Here is an 18,154-nt window from a genome sequence, read left to right on the forward strand (position 1 = left end):
TCAGGGAATATCAACCAGTGATTTTGACAGAAGTTTTAATTCCCTGCCCTATTAGTAACTCTTGCTGATTTCATAGGAATTGGACTGAGGAAGATTCTCACAGGAAGGGCCCTGAATAATATTTATGAGTCCTAATCATTGTTCAGAAATGTACCTTATTGTATTGCCTTATATCTGGTTGTCATTTATTAAAAAGTCCATGAGGATAAGTGTTAGAAGATTTGTTACTTCTTGTAAAGCACTGTGCAGAAAGGCCTCATTTTGATGATTATCATTACAATATTAGATGTGTTAAAATGCTGGTTTCTATCTTACTAGGTAATGTCATTAATTACAAGAACTTCTGAAAGTATAACATGCAGTCATTTTTAAGACTCAGTTTACACACTTCACTCCTGATACTCTTTTCTGGTATTATAAGAAACATATATTTTAGTAGAATTTAATTGAAATTCTCAGGATTTTACATTTTTTAACTTTAACTTTACATTTCTTAATTATAGGGCAATAGTTCTCAAATTTTTTGGCTCTGGACCTCTTTGCACTCCTAAGAATTGAGGACCCCATTGTGCTTTTGTTTATCATATTTTCTATAATAGAAATTAAAACTGAGAAATGTAAAAAGATTTATTAATTCATTTAAATAATAAACCCATAGATGTTACCACAGGTAGCATTTTTTTAATGAAAACTATTTTTTAAGCTCTTTTATGCCTGGCCTAACAGTAAATAGCTGGTTTCTTTGCTTGGGCATTTAGTCTCTTGCAACATGTTCCTTCAGTTGAGGTACAGGAAGGAAGTCCAGCCTCATAGATGTAGGTAGTTGGAAAAGCAAACAGTATATTGACAACCTTTTCAAATAATTGTGGATATTCTTTTGTCTGATAACATGTCAAAACTCAAGAAGAGAAAGCTTGTTTGAATCTGAAGTCCTATCGATAAATGTATAAATCTCTTACATTAAAGTGGTTTATCTTATACTTCTGAATAGGTCTTTTACTGGTACATGTTTTGTAACATGCATTGGTCATTTGAAAATATTCGTTCACTAAGTTATACAAGTCTTTTAAGGGTTGAAACATTTCATCATACAATAGCAAAAAATCAGACTCATTAATATCACCAACAGAAAATTATTTAATATTGGGAAGCACGTGCAGTGCTAGTAAGTTTCCCTTGAAAGCTTGATCATCATCGGCAATGCGTTATGTCAGTTATTTTCCTTGAAGTGACAAATTTATTTCTGAGAAAATGTCAGCCAAATAACCCAAGTCAGAATAACCAGTTTGTCAGTCCATTCAAGTATAATGTTTTTCTATAAAAAATGGCTAGGTCAGCTCACAATTATAAACAGCCTTGCGAAGTGCTTTTCCTCAGCATATTATACTTTCACATTTGTGATATGCAACAAAAATGCTTTATGTGTACTTTATATTTTGTTGCAGAGAATGTTAAAAAGATGTGCTGTTAAAAGGCTGAGGTTTAATCAAATTATTTTTACTGATTCAAGGACACTCTTAAGTGAAACTAGCTTTAAAAAAATGCTGATGCATGGCTATGAGTACAGTGATTACTCGTACAGTTGAGGCCATTGCCTTCCTTCTTTGGCACAAGCAGTTTTGCCCACCATTACTGTTGCACATCAGAGCACGTGTCAACACATTATCATGGTGAAAAAAACAAACAATATTTTTCTTTTATTATGAAATAGTTTTGATGTCAGTGACCCATTTGAAAAGATAGGGATCCCAAGGGGTCTGCAAATCACGTTTTGAGAACCAAATTATGGTGTATCATAACACTAAAGTTAAGACGCTCCAATAACAGCATTTCACTTAAAATAAGCTAACAGCGTTATTTGCCTGTTTGTCAAGTAATGCATGGTGTGGGAAAAATTAAGTTGTTGCTGTGTTCTTTAAATTACCTTATATGTGTTCATTTATTAGTCTCATTATAGCACTTTTAATACCTGTCAAATTCTTAATTATTTCTCTTTAAAATCTTCAAAATGAGTCTTTAAAATCATATTTTTTGAATTGCTTTTTTGCATTTATATGTATGTATTTTTATCAAGTATTTTTTTAATTGAGGTATAGCTGATATACAATATTGTATTATCTCTGTTTATATTTGGTAAGACTTGAAATGATTTCATTACCTGAGGATGGGAAAATTAATAAATCATAGCAAAGTTTTCATACACTTTAAACAATAATTTTAGGCAGGCATTCCAGACCCTCCAAATATGTCAGAAGAATTAATCCAATTGAAAGCCAAGGAGCGACACTTTTTGGAGCAATTGCTAGATGGGAAAAAATTAGAAAACTACAAAATTCCAGTGCCAATCAATGCTGAACTCAGAAAATATCAGCAGGTAAAGTTTCATACTTATCTTTTAAATATTAATAGTGACTATTCTCTTCAAATGTACCTTGAAGAGTTTAAAAAATTTATTTAGTAAATTCTTGTGTTTAGTGTCTTACACCCATTTGGTGTCTCTGCCTGTAAAAATACGGATTTTTGGTCTGTGCAAACATGTTCTTTACAAGAAAAAATTTATGATCTGTTCACACATATCATTTTTCTTTCTTCCAACCTTTCAGGATGGTGTGAACTGGTTAGCATTTCTTAATAAGTATAAGCTTCATGGAATTCTGTGTGATGACATGGGTTTAGGAAAAACTTTACAGTCCATCTGCATTCTAGCAGGAGATCATTGTCACAGGTAATTTTAAAAGCTGTTTTAAAAGAAGGCTTTAAGATGCTGAGAAATGTAAACAAGCTGGTTAATTTATTGTACTTTGCTGTTGTAAAGGGCCCAGGAATATGCAAGATCAAAACTGGCAGAATGTATGCCACTTCCTTCCTTGGTGGTTTGTCCGCCAACATTAACAGGTCATTGGGTGGATGAAGTAGGTAAATTTTGCTCCAGAGAGTATCTCAATCCGTTGCATTATACTGGGCCTCCCACTGAAAGAATAAGGTAAGAACTGTACAACCAAAAAATGTTTAATCTTTTGCTTTAAGTAGTTGGTAGGATAAAATTTATTAAAAATGAATTTTAGTTAGCTTTTTTCGTTGTCAGACATAGAAACTTATTTAAGAAAGGTGAGTGAATATAATAAAGATATAATCAGTGAGACCCATCCGATTCAAGGACTTTAGCCATTGTTAAAAAATCATTTGGGCTTTCTATGTTTTGGAGCTAGGAAACTATCAGGAATCAAAGTCATTGTCTGTGGCCTTCTGTGGAGTCTTGTGATCATAGCATCTCCTCGCTGCTTCTGTTGTATCTCTTTCCCTAAGAGCTCCCTCGTCCTTCCGTGTCCCCAAAAGGGCTTTTGGTCCATAATGGCTGCTCTAGCTACCCTGATAGTATAGAAGCACTAGACTTCTACTAGCTTTACCCTTTTTCTGTTAACTAGTATGTCTCTTACGTTCCTAAATACAAATGTTGAAGAGTGGAATCTCATTGATTCCGTTTCATCTTTTAACGCTTGGATAGTCAGATTGCTGATTAGTCCATAGACTTACTTCCCTTGTGTTAACAACAGCTAGCATACATTGAGCACTTATTGGTCAGGCATTATTCTTAGTAGTTTTACATAAATGTAAATTATTCTCATAATTACCTTATGATGTATGGGCACTAGTATTGTTCCCAATTTGCAGATGAGGCGTCTAAGACATGGAGCCTGTTTTCAAGGTCACTTAGCTAACTAACGGGGCAGAATGAGGATTTGAACACAGGCAGCTCAATAGCTTGCACTCTTAGAGAATTTACTGTAGAAGAATTCATCCATTTACAAACGGTGGAAACTCTGCTCAGACTAGCTTAAGCCAACAGGAAATTCATTGATTAAACTGAACATCTCATGGGGTGAATTCTTGCTTCAGGTACATCTAATTTGCTCTTCCTCCCCATGTACAGCTTGTTCTGTTGGTCTCTATTGGATTTTAGTCTAATGTTGGTGGATAAGATGACCATGGGCAGTCCTAGGCATATATTCTCCTAGCTTGGCAACTACAGTAAACAGATCTCTCTCCCATCATGACTGTCAGTACTGGAGATGACTGGTCTTGACTGGGTCATGCCCCCAAACCAGCCTTTATGGTCAGGGGATGAAATATTGTAAATGGCTTAACCTGATTCGAATGCTTCATCTCTTTGGTGATTATGGGGACGTGACTGATAACTCCTGCACTCCCCCCCAGCACAACATGCTATGGCAAAGGAATAGTGCCTCCAAGGAAGAGGTATTGGCAAATAAAGTTAAAATGTCCTCCACATTTTGAGTGAGGTACCCATCTCTTTTCTAATCAGACTGAGGACAAGAAGGCCAAGTCTTAAGAAGAATGGCCTTCAGATAGCAGGGTCGAGGATGTAGAGTGAGCAGGAGGGAATGTTGGGCTTAGTAGGCAGGTTAAAAGCACTTTATACAATGGTAGCTGTGGTTTCCCCTTTGAAAGTGTATTATAAACTTTGCAGATTCCCCATTTTCTAATCTTATTATTAAATACAGGTTACAACATCAAGTGAAAAGGCACAATCTGATAGTGGCTTCATATGATGTTGTGAGGAATGACATAGATTTCTTCAGGTAAGAATCTAAAAAATTTTTTTAGAAAAACTTAGTACCAAATTCAAAGAGACTTAATATTTTCCTGCCTCAAACACTCTTCATATTGTTCCTGACATATAGTAAAAAATGGTAACACTTTCTGTTTATTCTTCCTTAGAAATATTAAATTTAACTACTGTATTCTTGATGAAGGCCATGTCATCAAAAATGGAAAAACAAAATTGTCAAAAGCAGTAAAACAACTGACTGCTAATTATAGGATTATTCTTTCTGGAACACCAATCCAGGTAATTATTTTTTTATTTTTATTTTTTTTAGTATTTGCCATGTGGAGAGAAGATTTGACATTTGACAGTGAGTTGAAGAAGAGGTTTTTTAGTCTATGGGAATGATAATTTCCAGTAATTATCTTGCTTTTATAATGTTTCATTTGGTATGTAGCAGTACTGGAGCAAACCAGGTTTTAAAACTCATATTTAAAATGTAATTTTAGGCTATGTAAATAGAAGTCTTGCATCCAAAGTATGGGAGACATGAGTCACGCTCTCTTCCACACTGATTTAACAGTGAAAAGCTAGAGATGATTCACAAGTGAATCATCATATAGTAGAGGTGTGAACACCTGAGGTTAGGAAGCAGTTGAAGGGAAGAGAGTATAGAAGTTTATCTTAGAAAAGGAAGGGAGAGATGGCCGAGTATGTAGATGTCTTTAGATACTTTTGAGAAATTCTCTTATCTTCCAGAGGAATAGGTTGCAAATGTTTACACCTAGCTTCCCATCATACTACTTGGATGGGAAGATACCCTCCATTATCCTCCAGTTAGTGAGAGGGTAAACACCAAGTGACCTCTGAGATTCCTTCTGACTCTTAAAAAAGATAATGGTTCTTTATGTATTTGTTACTTTTCTTTTAAATTTTTGGTGATGGATGGATTGCTCAAGTATTAGGGTTTTGTCTGTTAAGTGAACATGTAGGATTTTAATAACCACAAGATATAACGTAATTACAAACATTTGAAAATGTAATGGAAGTAAGAAAAAGTAGATTTAAAAGGGAAAAAATCACTTTTTAGGTTTGATTTATCAAAATTTGTTTTTCTTTATATGGAAACATCACAGTATTTTTAAACAGATTATAGCTTTCACAACAAAAGGTTTTTTGGGGTTCTTTTTGTTTGCTTAAAGGCTCTCTTACTTTCCTGACTAGGCTTATTCTGGTAGAGGAGACTTGAAAATTTCCTCCACCAGAGTATTTTCTCTGGTTTTTACACATTAAAATATAGGCTCATACTTCGATAATATGTCTCATCTGTGTTATCACAATGGGCTTTCATTAATGTTCCATTTTTAAGTGTAAGGAAATAATCCTAGTACACAAGATAACTGATATTCCTTTCTTATATTCAGAACAACGTTTTGGAACTGTGGTCATTATTTGATTTCCTCATGCCAGGATTTTTGGGGACTGAACGCCAGTTTGCTGCTCGATATGGTAAACCTATATTAGCAAGTAGGGATGCTCGAAGCTCCAGTCGAGAGCAAGAAGCAGGTATGAAAAAAACAATAGAATTATATACTCTGTGCAAGTGATTGTAGTTTATTTCTAATTTTTTGAAGCCCTTTAATCAAGAAATTAATAAGCATAATCACAATAAAATGGAATAAAATTCTGTTAATAATAACAGGTGTTCTCGCGATGGATGCACTGCACCGCCAAGTCCTGCCATTTCTTTTGAGAAGAATGAAAGAAGATGTTTTGCAGGATCTACCACCCAAAATTATTCAAGACTATTACTGTACTCTTAGTCCTCTCCAGGTTAGGAATCTGGTGATGGTGATTATGGTTGTTGGTGGTATATGTTTATTAGTAGAGTGCTTTGAATAAGTCAGAAAAGTATTGAATAAAGGGCATTAACCTTTGGTTTTATCACTATAATCTACCTTCTACTTCCCTAGACTTTAGGAATATTTTTCAAACAGGTGTAGATAAAAACAAAATGCATCTGTTTGGATATGTTTACATAAGACATTTGGGTATGTGCATTTTGAATACAGCATTAAGACAAAATCCAGTATTATAGTTGCTTTCTTATATGTCTAGTTAACTTTAAAAATTGCAAGTTTAAAATGATAAAGAAGTAAGTCATTGTTTATAAGGGCCAGAAATCTGCCTATGTCATATCCTCACAGCAGCATCATAGGTATTGTCAATCCCCATTTTTGCAAATAGGGAAAGTATTATATTGACAGTAAATTTTCAAAGTAAATTTTGGCTTCTGCACAGTTTTAATTTTGTATAGAGAGATCATTATCAAATGAATTTATTGTATGCCTTGCCTTGTGTAGTTTTTTCTGTAAGGAGAAACTGTCTCTTAGATCTTAAGATGTGACCTATGATCAGAATTTTCTGTTTGAATGTTTACTTTGTGTTCTGGGTTAGTGTACATCAGTCTGTTTCAGTATTAGAATTGGTTTACTATGATTTCAAATGAATAAAAGACATACAGACATACCTGAAAACTTAGCTTCTTTCCCCTGCAGTGTATAGACAGTTATATTTATAGACTTAGTATTTATCTGTACAACTTGAGTTTAGTGGACAGGACACTAATCTAGATGCTAAAAGCTCTAATCATTTATATTATCTACATCACCTTTTTGAGCCTCCAGTCCTCATTTGCAAAAATTGGATTAATATTTCTTGAAAGGAAAATTTTAAAGGTAATGAGATGAAGAATTTTTAAAGAAAAAAAACCTGTGATGATGATTTTTTTAAAAAAGCCTGTGGTGGTATTATGACAATGGCATAAAACACATTGAAGTAGTCTGGAGTAAAGGACCTGGGGAGGGAAGTGACATTTGGTTTTGTTTAGCATCCACAGGTTTTTATTCTGTGACTTCTAGAAAGCACTCTAGATTTTCTTCCCTTTCACATTGTTTTAGTATACACAAGGCAGGGGCCCAGAACCCAAGGTAATCCTTTAAACTCAGTGTGAGTTCCCCTTTTTGGTAGCAGTGGCATCCTTTTAAAAACTTGGTCTTTTGAAACATACCTCTAGGGTCTTGACCATATAACTTCATTTAAGGAGGATTTCCTCATTTACTTGTAAAGGTTCAGGCTTTCTTTTATTGGTAATATATTTATCTTCTTGAACAGAGTAGAAAAATGGTGTCTAGAACTATTTGACTAGTTTTTTTTTTAATATTTTAGCAGCCAAACTTAATGTGTTACACTTGCTTTCTAAATGTAATTTAAAAAGAATTTACAAGGATACAGTGAGTGATTTGTAATCAGTAGTGAAATACAGGTATCATAATTTATTTTCTTGATGAGAGCTGATCTAAATTACTGATTTTATTGTCCTTTGCTAGTTGTTTTGAACAATTGAAAATAAATATACTTACTGCTTTCATGGGGGCAATTTTACAGGTTCAGCTCTATGAGGATTTTGCTAAGTCTCGTGCCAAGTGTGATGTTGATGAAACAGTTTCTTCAGCTGCACTTTCTGAAGAAACTGAAAAACCAAAGCTTAAAGCTACAGGCCATGTATTCCAGGTATAGACTACAATCTACTTTTTAAATGTTGCTGAAGAATGTTTTTCAGTGTAGCAGTTTTTACATGGAACACTGAAATATGGGTTTATTTAATTTTTTCAATATTTTGTGTATATTCTTGAATAGGTGAAAGTACCATTTTTTCATATTCATAACTAATATTAAAATTAAAGGTACAGAATGCAATATGTTTGTATATTACACAAAAAGGAGCGTTTTAAAAGAGATATTTTTGTTCAAAAAATATTTGAACATCTAATTAAAGCAGTGGACAAAAGAGACCCCTTCCCTTGTAGAGGTGAAAAATGAGTAAGTAAAACGTATATCGTGTAGAAGAAAATAAAGGCAAGTATGGAGTTATATAGTATAGGAGTCAGGGTAGGTTGTGGTTTTCAATAGAAAGCTCAGGGATGTCACTGAGAAGGAGACGTGAGCAAAGATCTGAAGGAGGGCTGAGGCACGTAGATATGTGGGAGGAAGTGATTCCAGGCAGAGGATACAAAAAAGTACAGAAGTCCTGAGACACATGATAAATGTGCTCTAGAAAAAAAAGAGATGGAAAGTATCAACTCACTTTTTCTTTCCCTTTTGAAATATCCCACCATAGAAAACCTCCAAAACCCCTTGTCACCAATAAATTAAATACTGTAGCATTTTAAAAGCTAGAACAAGGAAAAGGTGGTGTTTGAAGGCTTATACCTGGGTCCACAGTTTCTATCGTAGTGCCCAGCAGTCAATCTTGAGTCTTGCCAGTGGAGCTTACTAATACAAATCTGTGCCAAGGGTGAGACCCAAATATAAGCCAAGTAAATGACAAAAGAGAAAAGGTATGGCTGAATCACAGAAGAGGAAAAAGAGACCCTTTAGGGTTCTGATTCTCAAACACAACCACTTAAAACCACCTTAGTTCCACCTTTCCCTTTCCACCTCCAGACCTGCTGAATCAAAATACTGTGTAGAGGGGTGAGATTTACAGATTTGTAAGGTCCTCAAGAAGTTTTTATACCTACTGAAGTTTAAGAAACCCTTCTTCAGGAAATAATGTCTAGTTCCAGAAGCATCTATAAGCATTATCAGGCACTTTGGGTGGGATAGGGTTAGCTATAGGAGCTAATAAATAAGAGTTTTCCTGTCATGAGAAGCCCATTGTCTAGTGGGGTGACAGACATAAGCAGTATAACTTATATGTTATAAATGCTCTCATAAAAATAAATACAAACTGCATAAGAAGCACAGATAAGGACAACACAGATGAGATAGTTGAACTGGTTCTTGAAGAATGAGTGGGAGTAGTGAGGAGAGGAAGAAAGGCATTCTAGATGGACAGAGCAGTACAGAAAACGATACTGAAAAATGTTCTTGGCATGTGGAGACTTGTATATACTCTTTTCCCTCTTAAAGGCATTACAGTACTTACGTAAACTGTGCAACCATCCAGCATTAGTCTTAACACCTCAGCATCCAGAGTTCAAGAGTACTACTGAAAAACTGGCAGTTCAGAATTCTTCTCTTCATGATATTCAACATGCCCCTAAACTCTCGGCTTTGAAACAAGTAAGTCTTTTAAGTGTTAGATGTGTGTTGCACATTCCTGATCTGTAACACTAGTAAATTTGCTTCTCTAAGAGATTACTGATGTGTTTATCATTTATTTTAAAGTTTGCTTTGTTAAATTTTTTATACAGCTTTTTTAAGAAATTGTGGTAAAATATATATAATATGCCATTTTAACCATTTTTAAGTGTACATTTCTGTGGCATTAATTACATTCACAGTGTAATGTAATCATCGCCACTATTTATTTCCAAAATTTTCCTGTCACCCAACTAGAAACTCTGTACCTTTTAAGCAGTAACTTGCCATTCTCCTTTCCACAACCCCTGGTAACCTCTAATCTACTCTGTCTGTATGAATTTGCCTGTTCTAAATATTTCATGCAAATGGAATCATTTGTCTTTTATGACTGGCTTGTTTCACTTATTTTCAAGGTTCATTCATGTTGTGGCATGTATCAGTATTTTATTCATTTTTATGGCTGAATAATATTCCTCCATTACTACTACTACTACTACTACTACTACTATTTATTATATTATTATTATTATTATTATTATTATTATTATTATTATTATTATTATTATTATTATTATTACCACCATTACATTTTGTTTATCCGGTCATGTGTTGATGGACTATTGAGTTGTTTCCACCTTTTGGCTATTGTGAACAATGCTGCAGTGAACATTGGCTTCGAAGTATCTGTTTGAGTCCCTCTTACCAGTTCTTTTAGATACAGACCTAGGAGTAGAATTGCTGGATCATATAGCAATTCTATGGTTTCACTTTTTCAGGAACTGCCAAACTGTTTCCACAGAGACTGCATGGTTTACATTCTTACCAGCTAGGTGCCAGGGTTCCAGTTTCTCTACATCCTCACCAACACTCACTCTCCTTTTTTTAATTATAGGCATCCTAGTAGGTGTGAAGTGGTATCTCATTGATTTGGTTTGCTGTCCCTAATGACGTTTTTTCATGTACTTATTGGGACATTTGTGTATCTTCTTTAGAGAAATGCCTGTTTAATCCTTTGACCATTGTTTCATTGGATTATTTATCTTTTAGTTGAGTTTTACGACTTTGTATTCTGGATGTTAAGCTTTTATCAGATACATGATTTGCAAATACCTCCCCCATTCTCCATATTGTCTTTTCACTTCCTCAGTGATGTCCTCCGTAGTTTCTGATCAGAAAACAGGTGTTAATTTCATTGAGGATCCCTTTTACATGACGAGTCACCTTTCTCTTACTGCTTTCAAGATTCTCTTTTTGTCTTTGTTTTTCAGTGGTTTGATTATAGTGTGTCAGTGTAGATCTATTTGAGTTTATTTTTCTGAGAACTGCCTACTCTACCATTTTGCCCTTGTCACTCTTGGTATAACTTTTAAAAATGGGATTTTGAAAAATTCTAAAATTGTAAAAGGTTAAATTGAAAGAACTAATTTCAAGTTAATGTAAATGTTAATACCTTTTAGTTCTAACTAGCCTTAAAAATTAAGATCTTATTGTAAAATCTGAACTTTAGTTATTGATTTAGCTTTCTCTAAGCTTTTTTAGAAACTGTGGTGTAATATATATAATATAATAAGCCAGGAGTAGTTACTCTGGCTTAAATTTTATTGAGAATAACTGGTGGTGTCTACCAGGGAGCTCATTAGAGACTCAGTGCCTAAAATTTTTATTGGGTCTGATGACGTAGATTCCCTCTGCCTAGTTCATACCAAAATTCTAGGCTCCCAGAAAGAAAGCAGATCTCAGCATAAATCATATTTTTTTGCACACCAGTTTAAGCACAGTTATGGAATGATGAGAAGATTCCCGAAATGTAATTTCCAGACTTCTTTCAGCTAAGGGCCAACCTTGCAAGCAGGACTTTCTAAGAAAAGCAAGCCAGCCTGCTATATTAATTTTTTCCTGCACAATACCTTGAGAGTTTTACATTGATTTTGGAGTTTGCCTGGATGGGCTTTTGATTATCTTTCCCATCTGAGCTTTTGGTTTTCTAAGTAAGTTTCATCAGAGAAAGGAGAAAGCATCCTGCACGCATTAAGGTCTTACATTTTGAGCAGAGTTCAGTATCTAAGATTGGAGATCTTACGGATAGAGATGACTACTGGGTAAATTAGTTTCCCAAACTGATCTAAATCTGATTCTCTTGGATTTTGTTCACTCATTTATTTATTGAATCTGCACTGAACCACTTAAGTGGCAGGAAATAGAAAAGATCTACAGCAGTGTGTTTTTTGCTATTAAAGATTTTGGCCTCCAAATCCAGTAGTAAGCTCAGGAACCCAGGAGATCTAGTTAGGTGCTTTTGGTTCTCTTCTGTGATTTTGATTGCTGCCAAATTAAGCTGCTCCTTTATGTTTCTTCACATTCTAATCTTTCATAACCCTTCATGGACCATTTTGCTTGGGTGTCTTCAGAACTGTCATCATTTTCAGTAACATTCATTGAGGATCTAAGGAGCCTCAAGGAAACCAAGGAAAGGGGAGAAATGCCTGTTGCAGAATCTCCTGAAGAGGTGACCAGGAAATGCTAAGCCTGAGCACCTCAAAACTAGTTCCAGGTGCTGCAGGGTGACAGGTTGCAGCCCAAAGTGCTAATCTGCTTTCTAGGTGGTAAGTTAACCTATTCTCACCACAAAAAGAAATAATTTGTTTTGGTGAGATTGGTTGCTTACTTTTATTGAACACTTGTCTAACAATTGGTTCTTTTTTTCAAGTTGCTGTTGGACTGTGGTTTGGGAAGTGGCAGCACTTCCGAGAGTGGCACAGAGTCTGTCGTAGCCCAGCACAGGGTACTGATCTTCTGTCAGCTTAAAAGCATGCTTGATATAGTAGAGCATGATCTCCTCAAGCCTCACTTACCCTCGGTCACTTACTTGAGATTAGATGGCAGCATACCTCCTGGTCAGAGGCATTCCATTGTTTCACGGTAAGTGGATCCAAAAACTCCTATAAATCAAGCTACATCAATGTATATTATTATTACATACATAGAAGTTTGCCTCATGAAATATTTTCTTTGCCTATGTTATCTGCAAGTGTGTTTTATTATTATTACATTTTTAAAATACAGAGCTGCAGAAATATAATTGAATCGTTAGGGGAAAAAAGTGAGCGTATTAGGAAAGCACTCTGAAGGGCATGAAAGAAATGTAAGGTATTAACAAAAAATAGAGATAACCACTTTCCCCTCGCCTATTTTGGGTGGTTGGGGTGGGAGGAAGCAAATAAATGGTTTAGCTAAAATCTTTAGCCTGATCCCTGTATCTCTGTTGGAAGCTGGCCTAGCCAGGAAGTGGAATTGCTGAGTTCAGTGTTTCTTAGGTGTGATTTGCCCCCCGCTGCTTTAGAAATCTTAGGGGTTGATTTTTTTAATGCAGATTCCTAGGTTCTGTCCCAGACCTGCTGACTTTTTAAGAGTGAACATTTTTAACAAGCAACCCTAAGAGATTGTTAGACACAATACAGTTAGAGACCCATGAAGGGGCTTTGGACCCCGGTTTGACTCCTGACTCTAGTGGCCACTGAAATGTCCGTATCATGGGTTTATTAAGCAGTGTTCTCATTTGTGCTTTTTGATTTTTATTAAACAATTCAGTTTCTGGTATTGGAACCTTAGAGAGAAACGTACTAACTTTATTTTTTAACATCTGTGTTTTTAGGTTTAACAATGATCCATCCATAGATGTTCTCTTACTTACAACTCACGTTGGTGGCCTGGGGCTTAACCTAACAGGTGCTGACACGGTCGTATTTGTGGAGCACGACTGGAATCCTATGCGTGATCTACAAGCCATGGACCGGGCCCATCGCATTGGGCAGGTAAAGTCACCACTCACAGGTGTTAACTTGTGCACTGGGAAGAATAATCCCCCAAAGACAAGGAGTGTTGGTTTAAGTTCCTACTCTGATGTTAATAAGTGTTACGACCTTAGGCACATCACTAAATTCTGTGGCACCACTTCCTGATGCAATTAAATTAGGTGCTTGGACTAAGAAAACCTGGGACACTGTCCATTCTTAATATTCTGTGGTCGTCTGCAAACATTTTTAAGCTCATGGGCCCAGGTAAAGAAAACCCAATCCTAAGTCACTAGTAGTTAAGTCCTTAGTACAGGTATGCAAGCCCCCTGGACTTGGTGAATCTCAAAGCTTATCCATTTATTTGTGCTACAGTTGCTTACGTCTTTTTCTCATTCAGAAACGTGTGGTTAATGTCTACCGATTGATAACCAGAGGAACATTGGAAGAGAAGATAATGGGTTTGCAGAAATTCAAGATGAACATAGCAAATACTGTTATTAGCCAAGAAAATTCTAGTTTACAGAGCATGGGGACAGATCAGCTCCTTGATCTGTTTACTCTTGATAAGGTAAAGAACTTACACAATTTGTTACATCTTAAATGTGTTCCGAGACTTCATGGGACTGCTTGGTGAAAGTATTAAAAGGAGCAGCAAGAACCATCACTTTAGTATCAGCTAGATAACCCTTTGAGGGAATTTTTGATGTCCAGATAAAACTCTCCAGGACATAGGGGATATCTGAAGTTTTGACTTTTTGATTGAAGTCCCCACTGTCTTGCCCCAGGTTTTCTTTCCTTAGTCTACGTGCTAACGGACAGCTATCTCAGGAGTAAGACCTGGGTCTGCATTTCTTGCCCTGCCTCCTATTAACTGGTGACCTTAGGCAAATTAACTTCTCTGAGCATCTTCAGCCTTGGCAGAGTAACAAATGCCTTTATTACTACATGGTTGCCAAGATAAAAATGAAATAATGTAGAACTTTGAAAGGGTACCTAGTATAGATTCTTAATAAATAGTAGTAATTTTTGTTATTGTGGATGATGGAACTAATACATCAGATAACAATCCATAATCAAAGGATGCACCAACCGGAAATATTGGTCAGTCTAATAATGTAAAACTGACAGGGCTGGATTTAAAGTCCTGTATAAAGTTCAGAAAATCAACTGCACACTCAGTATAAATTATGCTGAGAAATGCAATTAAATTAGTTGTAATAACAGAATTATAGTGTCCAAACCTGAGAGAAAGTTCCACTCTCCTCTTCATGTGGTTAAGCCACATTTAGAATATTATATCTGGTTCTGGGTGCTGTATTTTAAACCATAACAATTTAGTAAATCCTCAAAAGATGGCCAGAATGGAGAAAGGTTCTTCAATCATACCGTGTAATGTAAAGTTGAAGAACAAGATTTGTGAAATCTAGAAAAAAGGCTAAAAGAAACACGGACTGCTGCTTCTTATGGGTGACTCTGAGCAAGAAAAGCTGTGCTCCAGGGAACCAAGAGTTATTGCCATAAAGGAACTTACTGGCAAAATCTGAATATGGAATAGATAGTAGAGCATTTTATTATCTCAATATTAAATCTGCTTAATTTGATCTTTGTACTTTGGTTATGTAGGAAAATGTCCTTGTTTGGGGGATAAAGAGGCATAGTATCTATAACTTACTCTCAAATGGTTTTGGGAAAAAGCAGATAATTTAACTATATATCTAATATATACATTACATATACACATGTATACATACAGAAGAGAGAATGAAAAAACTAATGTGAACCAGTTAACAGTGAGTTCTTGAAATTCTCAAATAAAAAGCATAAAATGACAAATTATTAAAGGCTGTAGGAAAATAGAACAGTCTTATCCTATGAGAGCATGAACTTTCCCATCACTCTGAAGTGTTTAACTCTGTTGAATAAGTGTAATGTTAGAAATAAGTGATATTTTAAAGGAAAATATAACTTCTGAAGTTAATCTTTTATCTTTCTGCCAATTTTTCTTAAGGATGGCAAAGCAGAGAAAGCTGACACCTCTACTTCTGGAAAAGCAAGTATGAAATCAATCCTTGAAAACCTGAGTGATCTTTGGGATCAAGAGCAATATGATTCAGAGTATAGCCTGGAAAATTTTATGCATTCTCTCAAATAACTATCAAATATTATAAATGCAATTGCTGCTAGTTCAGTAACATTTCTGCTGATATTCAGCAAATTTCAAAGTTTATGGTGAACTTTTAGCTCAATGTGTAAATAGATCTGAAGAATTTTCAGCATAACGCTGGTTCTTGTTTCACTGGGGGGAACAAGTTATTCTCAAACATTTGCACTGTATTAAATTTAAATGTTAATGTGAAATGGTTTAAATTTTACATGCTGAATAGCTGCAGAGCAGAGGAACCAAACCAGGTTTACATGTGCTACCATGAGGTGTTCTTACTGGGAACGAGCCTCTTATCTTACGTAGTCACTTTGTACAGGATAATATCCATGAGTACTTTAGTGTTCATGTACATTTTTTCTTTTAAATAGAACTTGTTTTTTAATGATTAAAACTAGGGCTTTTTTTGTATAAAAGCCTTAATGAGCCATAATTTTAAGAACAATGACTACAATATTGGTCACTCTTGGAACATGAAAATCTTAGACAATGAATTGAACCAGGCCCTTGGTGGAAACCTTTATATATTTATGCAGAGGCATAGTGTTTTTCAAATCTTTAACATCATTTGTCAACTTTTAAAATATATCAACTATTCTAAATACAGGTAATGTTCTATTTAAGGCTATCATAACATCCTATTAAGAGGGTGTTTTTTTAATTTATCTAAGGGCTAGGACATAGCCAGATTCAGAGAACATATGTACTCAGTAGGTTTCAATCATATATATAATATATATTTTTCGTAACTCTGAACATATACAGTTTTCCAGAAGTAGATTTTACACTGTTTGTTTAGAACTCCAAAACCTATGGTGAAAAGACTGTTTATTGTAGTAATGCATGACTGAAGCATAAAAGGGAGACAATGATTCCTTTATATACACAAACATACATAGTCACACATATCTATATGCACAGATGTACCTGTCCTGCATCCAAAAGGGTGCTTGGTATTGGCACTAAAATCATGTAGTTATACTGGACAGCAATAATAACTGGGCACGGAGCTGATTAGTGTTAGAAAAGTGAGCTCAATAGGGTGGGTATATGTATATAGATATGCATGTATGTGTATGTATATAATTTTATAAATTTCACACATAAATTAATACATGCCTGTGTGCATATAAATGTATGGGATATATTTGTATATATATGTACAGGTAATAAACACCACCCAGGTTTGTGGCTGGCCATACACATAGGCATTGGTTTAAAAACCATCAGACCTCAGCTGTAAAATAACCTTTTTTGTTTAAATAAAATTATACTGTTCTGCAGCATTTAGACATGGACATGTGTCACATTTCAGTAGCTTTGACAACCATACTGTAACATTAAACATAGCATTCCACAAGAGAATAAAAAATGATTTAAACTGTAAAATATATACAACTGTGTGTTATTTGTATGAGATCACTAGGAAAAGCAAAAGATTAAAATTATTAGATATGAAGAGTCTTAAAAAACTCAAGATCTCTCTTCTTACTAATTAGGTATTCAAATGGTAGAAGACCAAAAGGAAACTCTTGACTTTATATAGAACATCCACTGTACATAGAGCATTGGGTAGCTAAGTGAAGTCTAGGGAAGCTGTTTGGGAATGTGACCAGTTAGAAGCAAAAGTAGGGGAATTAAAAAATTTTTTAAATAGCATAATAGAAATCAGAGAAAAGTAACAAGCACATCACGCATCTGTTCCAAATACTTAATCACAATATAATCTTAACACTTCCTGGTTAAAGACAGACCTCCTCAATTTCCCAGAATACATGCTGGCATCAGTGGAATCTAAAGTGAAATTGCTTGCAGGAACATCTGTTATCAAGTGCCAGAGTGAATACTCAGTGTCAGACATCAAAAACTGCCTTCTGCTTCAAGAAAGAGTTCCCACCAGTTTCTGGTAAATTCTCTCCGACCAGTGAAGTTACGTTGAAGATTATAGGGGCTCAGATCCACCTGTGTAGGGGCAAGAGCCTTGGTTTCAGGCTTACAGGAGACAGTAGAGCTGTAACTTAATCCTCTCCATAAAGCCACAAAGAATTCATGCTCTCAAGACTAGTAGAACTATCCAAGAGCCCAGTATCACAAAGTCATCTATGAGAAATGAGAATCCCAGGCCTATGCCACAGGTAAGCTTAAGGCTGGGTTAGGCTGAGTGTATAGATATAGAAACCAGAAATCAAGAAAAATAGCAGGTCAACTCTGGGACCCTAGCAGAAGCAAATACAAAACTGCCCTAGAGGAACAGTTTCAGAGAGCGTCCCATAGCATTTCCATTGGGGGAAAGATTCTACATACTCAAAATCTTTAGTAGGCAACAAACTACTAGGAGGAAGAGTTAGCAGATGCAAATAGGAAATTTTTTTTTTTTTAAGAACTGCAAATGGAGTAATCTGAAAGACCATAAAATATGATTAAGATAATTAGATATAAGGAAAGCATTTAAAAATTAGGCAAATTTGAAAAGGACTCATAAAT

At 35.2% G+C, this 18,154-nt stretch overlaps 1 protein-coding gene across 2 annotated transcripts in view; it reads left to right on the forward strand.

Annotated features, from left to right (window-relative positions):
- The window catches only part of BTAF1 (B-TFIID TATA-box binding protein associated factor 1), a 74,567-nt gene extending 57,508 nt beyond the window's left edge, over positions 1-17,059 (forward strand). For both annotated transcript variants that reach the window (XM_010974284.3, XM_031461383.2), the window contains 13 exons: positions 2,222-2,374; positions 2,604-2,725; positions 2,816-2,983; positions 4,524-4,601; positions 4,741-4,870; positions 5,992-6,133; positions 6,270-6,400; positions 8,015-8,140; positions 9,542-9,694; positions 12,423-12,634; positions 13,368-13,527; positions 13,907-14,077; positions 15,518-17,059. In XM_010974284.3, the coding sequence (XP_010972586.1) occupies positions 2,222-2,374; positions 2,604-2,725; positions 2,816-2,983; positions 4,524-4,601; positions 4,741-4,870; positions 5,992-6,133; positions 6,270-6,400; positions 8,015-8,140; positions 9,542-9,694; positions 12,423-12,634; positions 13,368-13,527; positions 13,907-14,077; positions 15,518-15,661 (1,890 nt within the window). In that variant the 3' untranslated portion in view covers positions 15,662-17,059. The remainder of the gene's footprint in view (positions 1-2,221; positions 2,375-2,603; positions 2,726-2,815; positions 2,984-4,523; positions 4,602-4,740; positions 4,871-5,991; positions 6,134-6,269; positions 6,401-8,014; positions 8,141-9,541; positions 9,695-12,422; positions 12,635-13,367; positions 13,528-13,906; positions 14,078-15,517) is intronic.
- The last annotated feature ends 1,095 nt before the right edge of the window (positions 17,060-18,154 follow it).

The sequence above is a fragment of the Camelus dromedarius genome, chromosome 8, assembly GCF_036321535.1.
Source record: "Camelus dromedarius isolate mCamDro1 chromosome 8, mCamDro1.pat, whole genome shotgun sequence".
NCBI lineage: Eukaryota > Metazoa > Chordata > Mammalia > Artiodactyla > Camelidae > Camelus > Camelus dromedarius.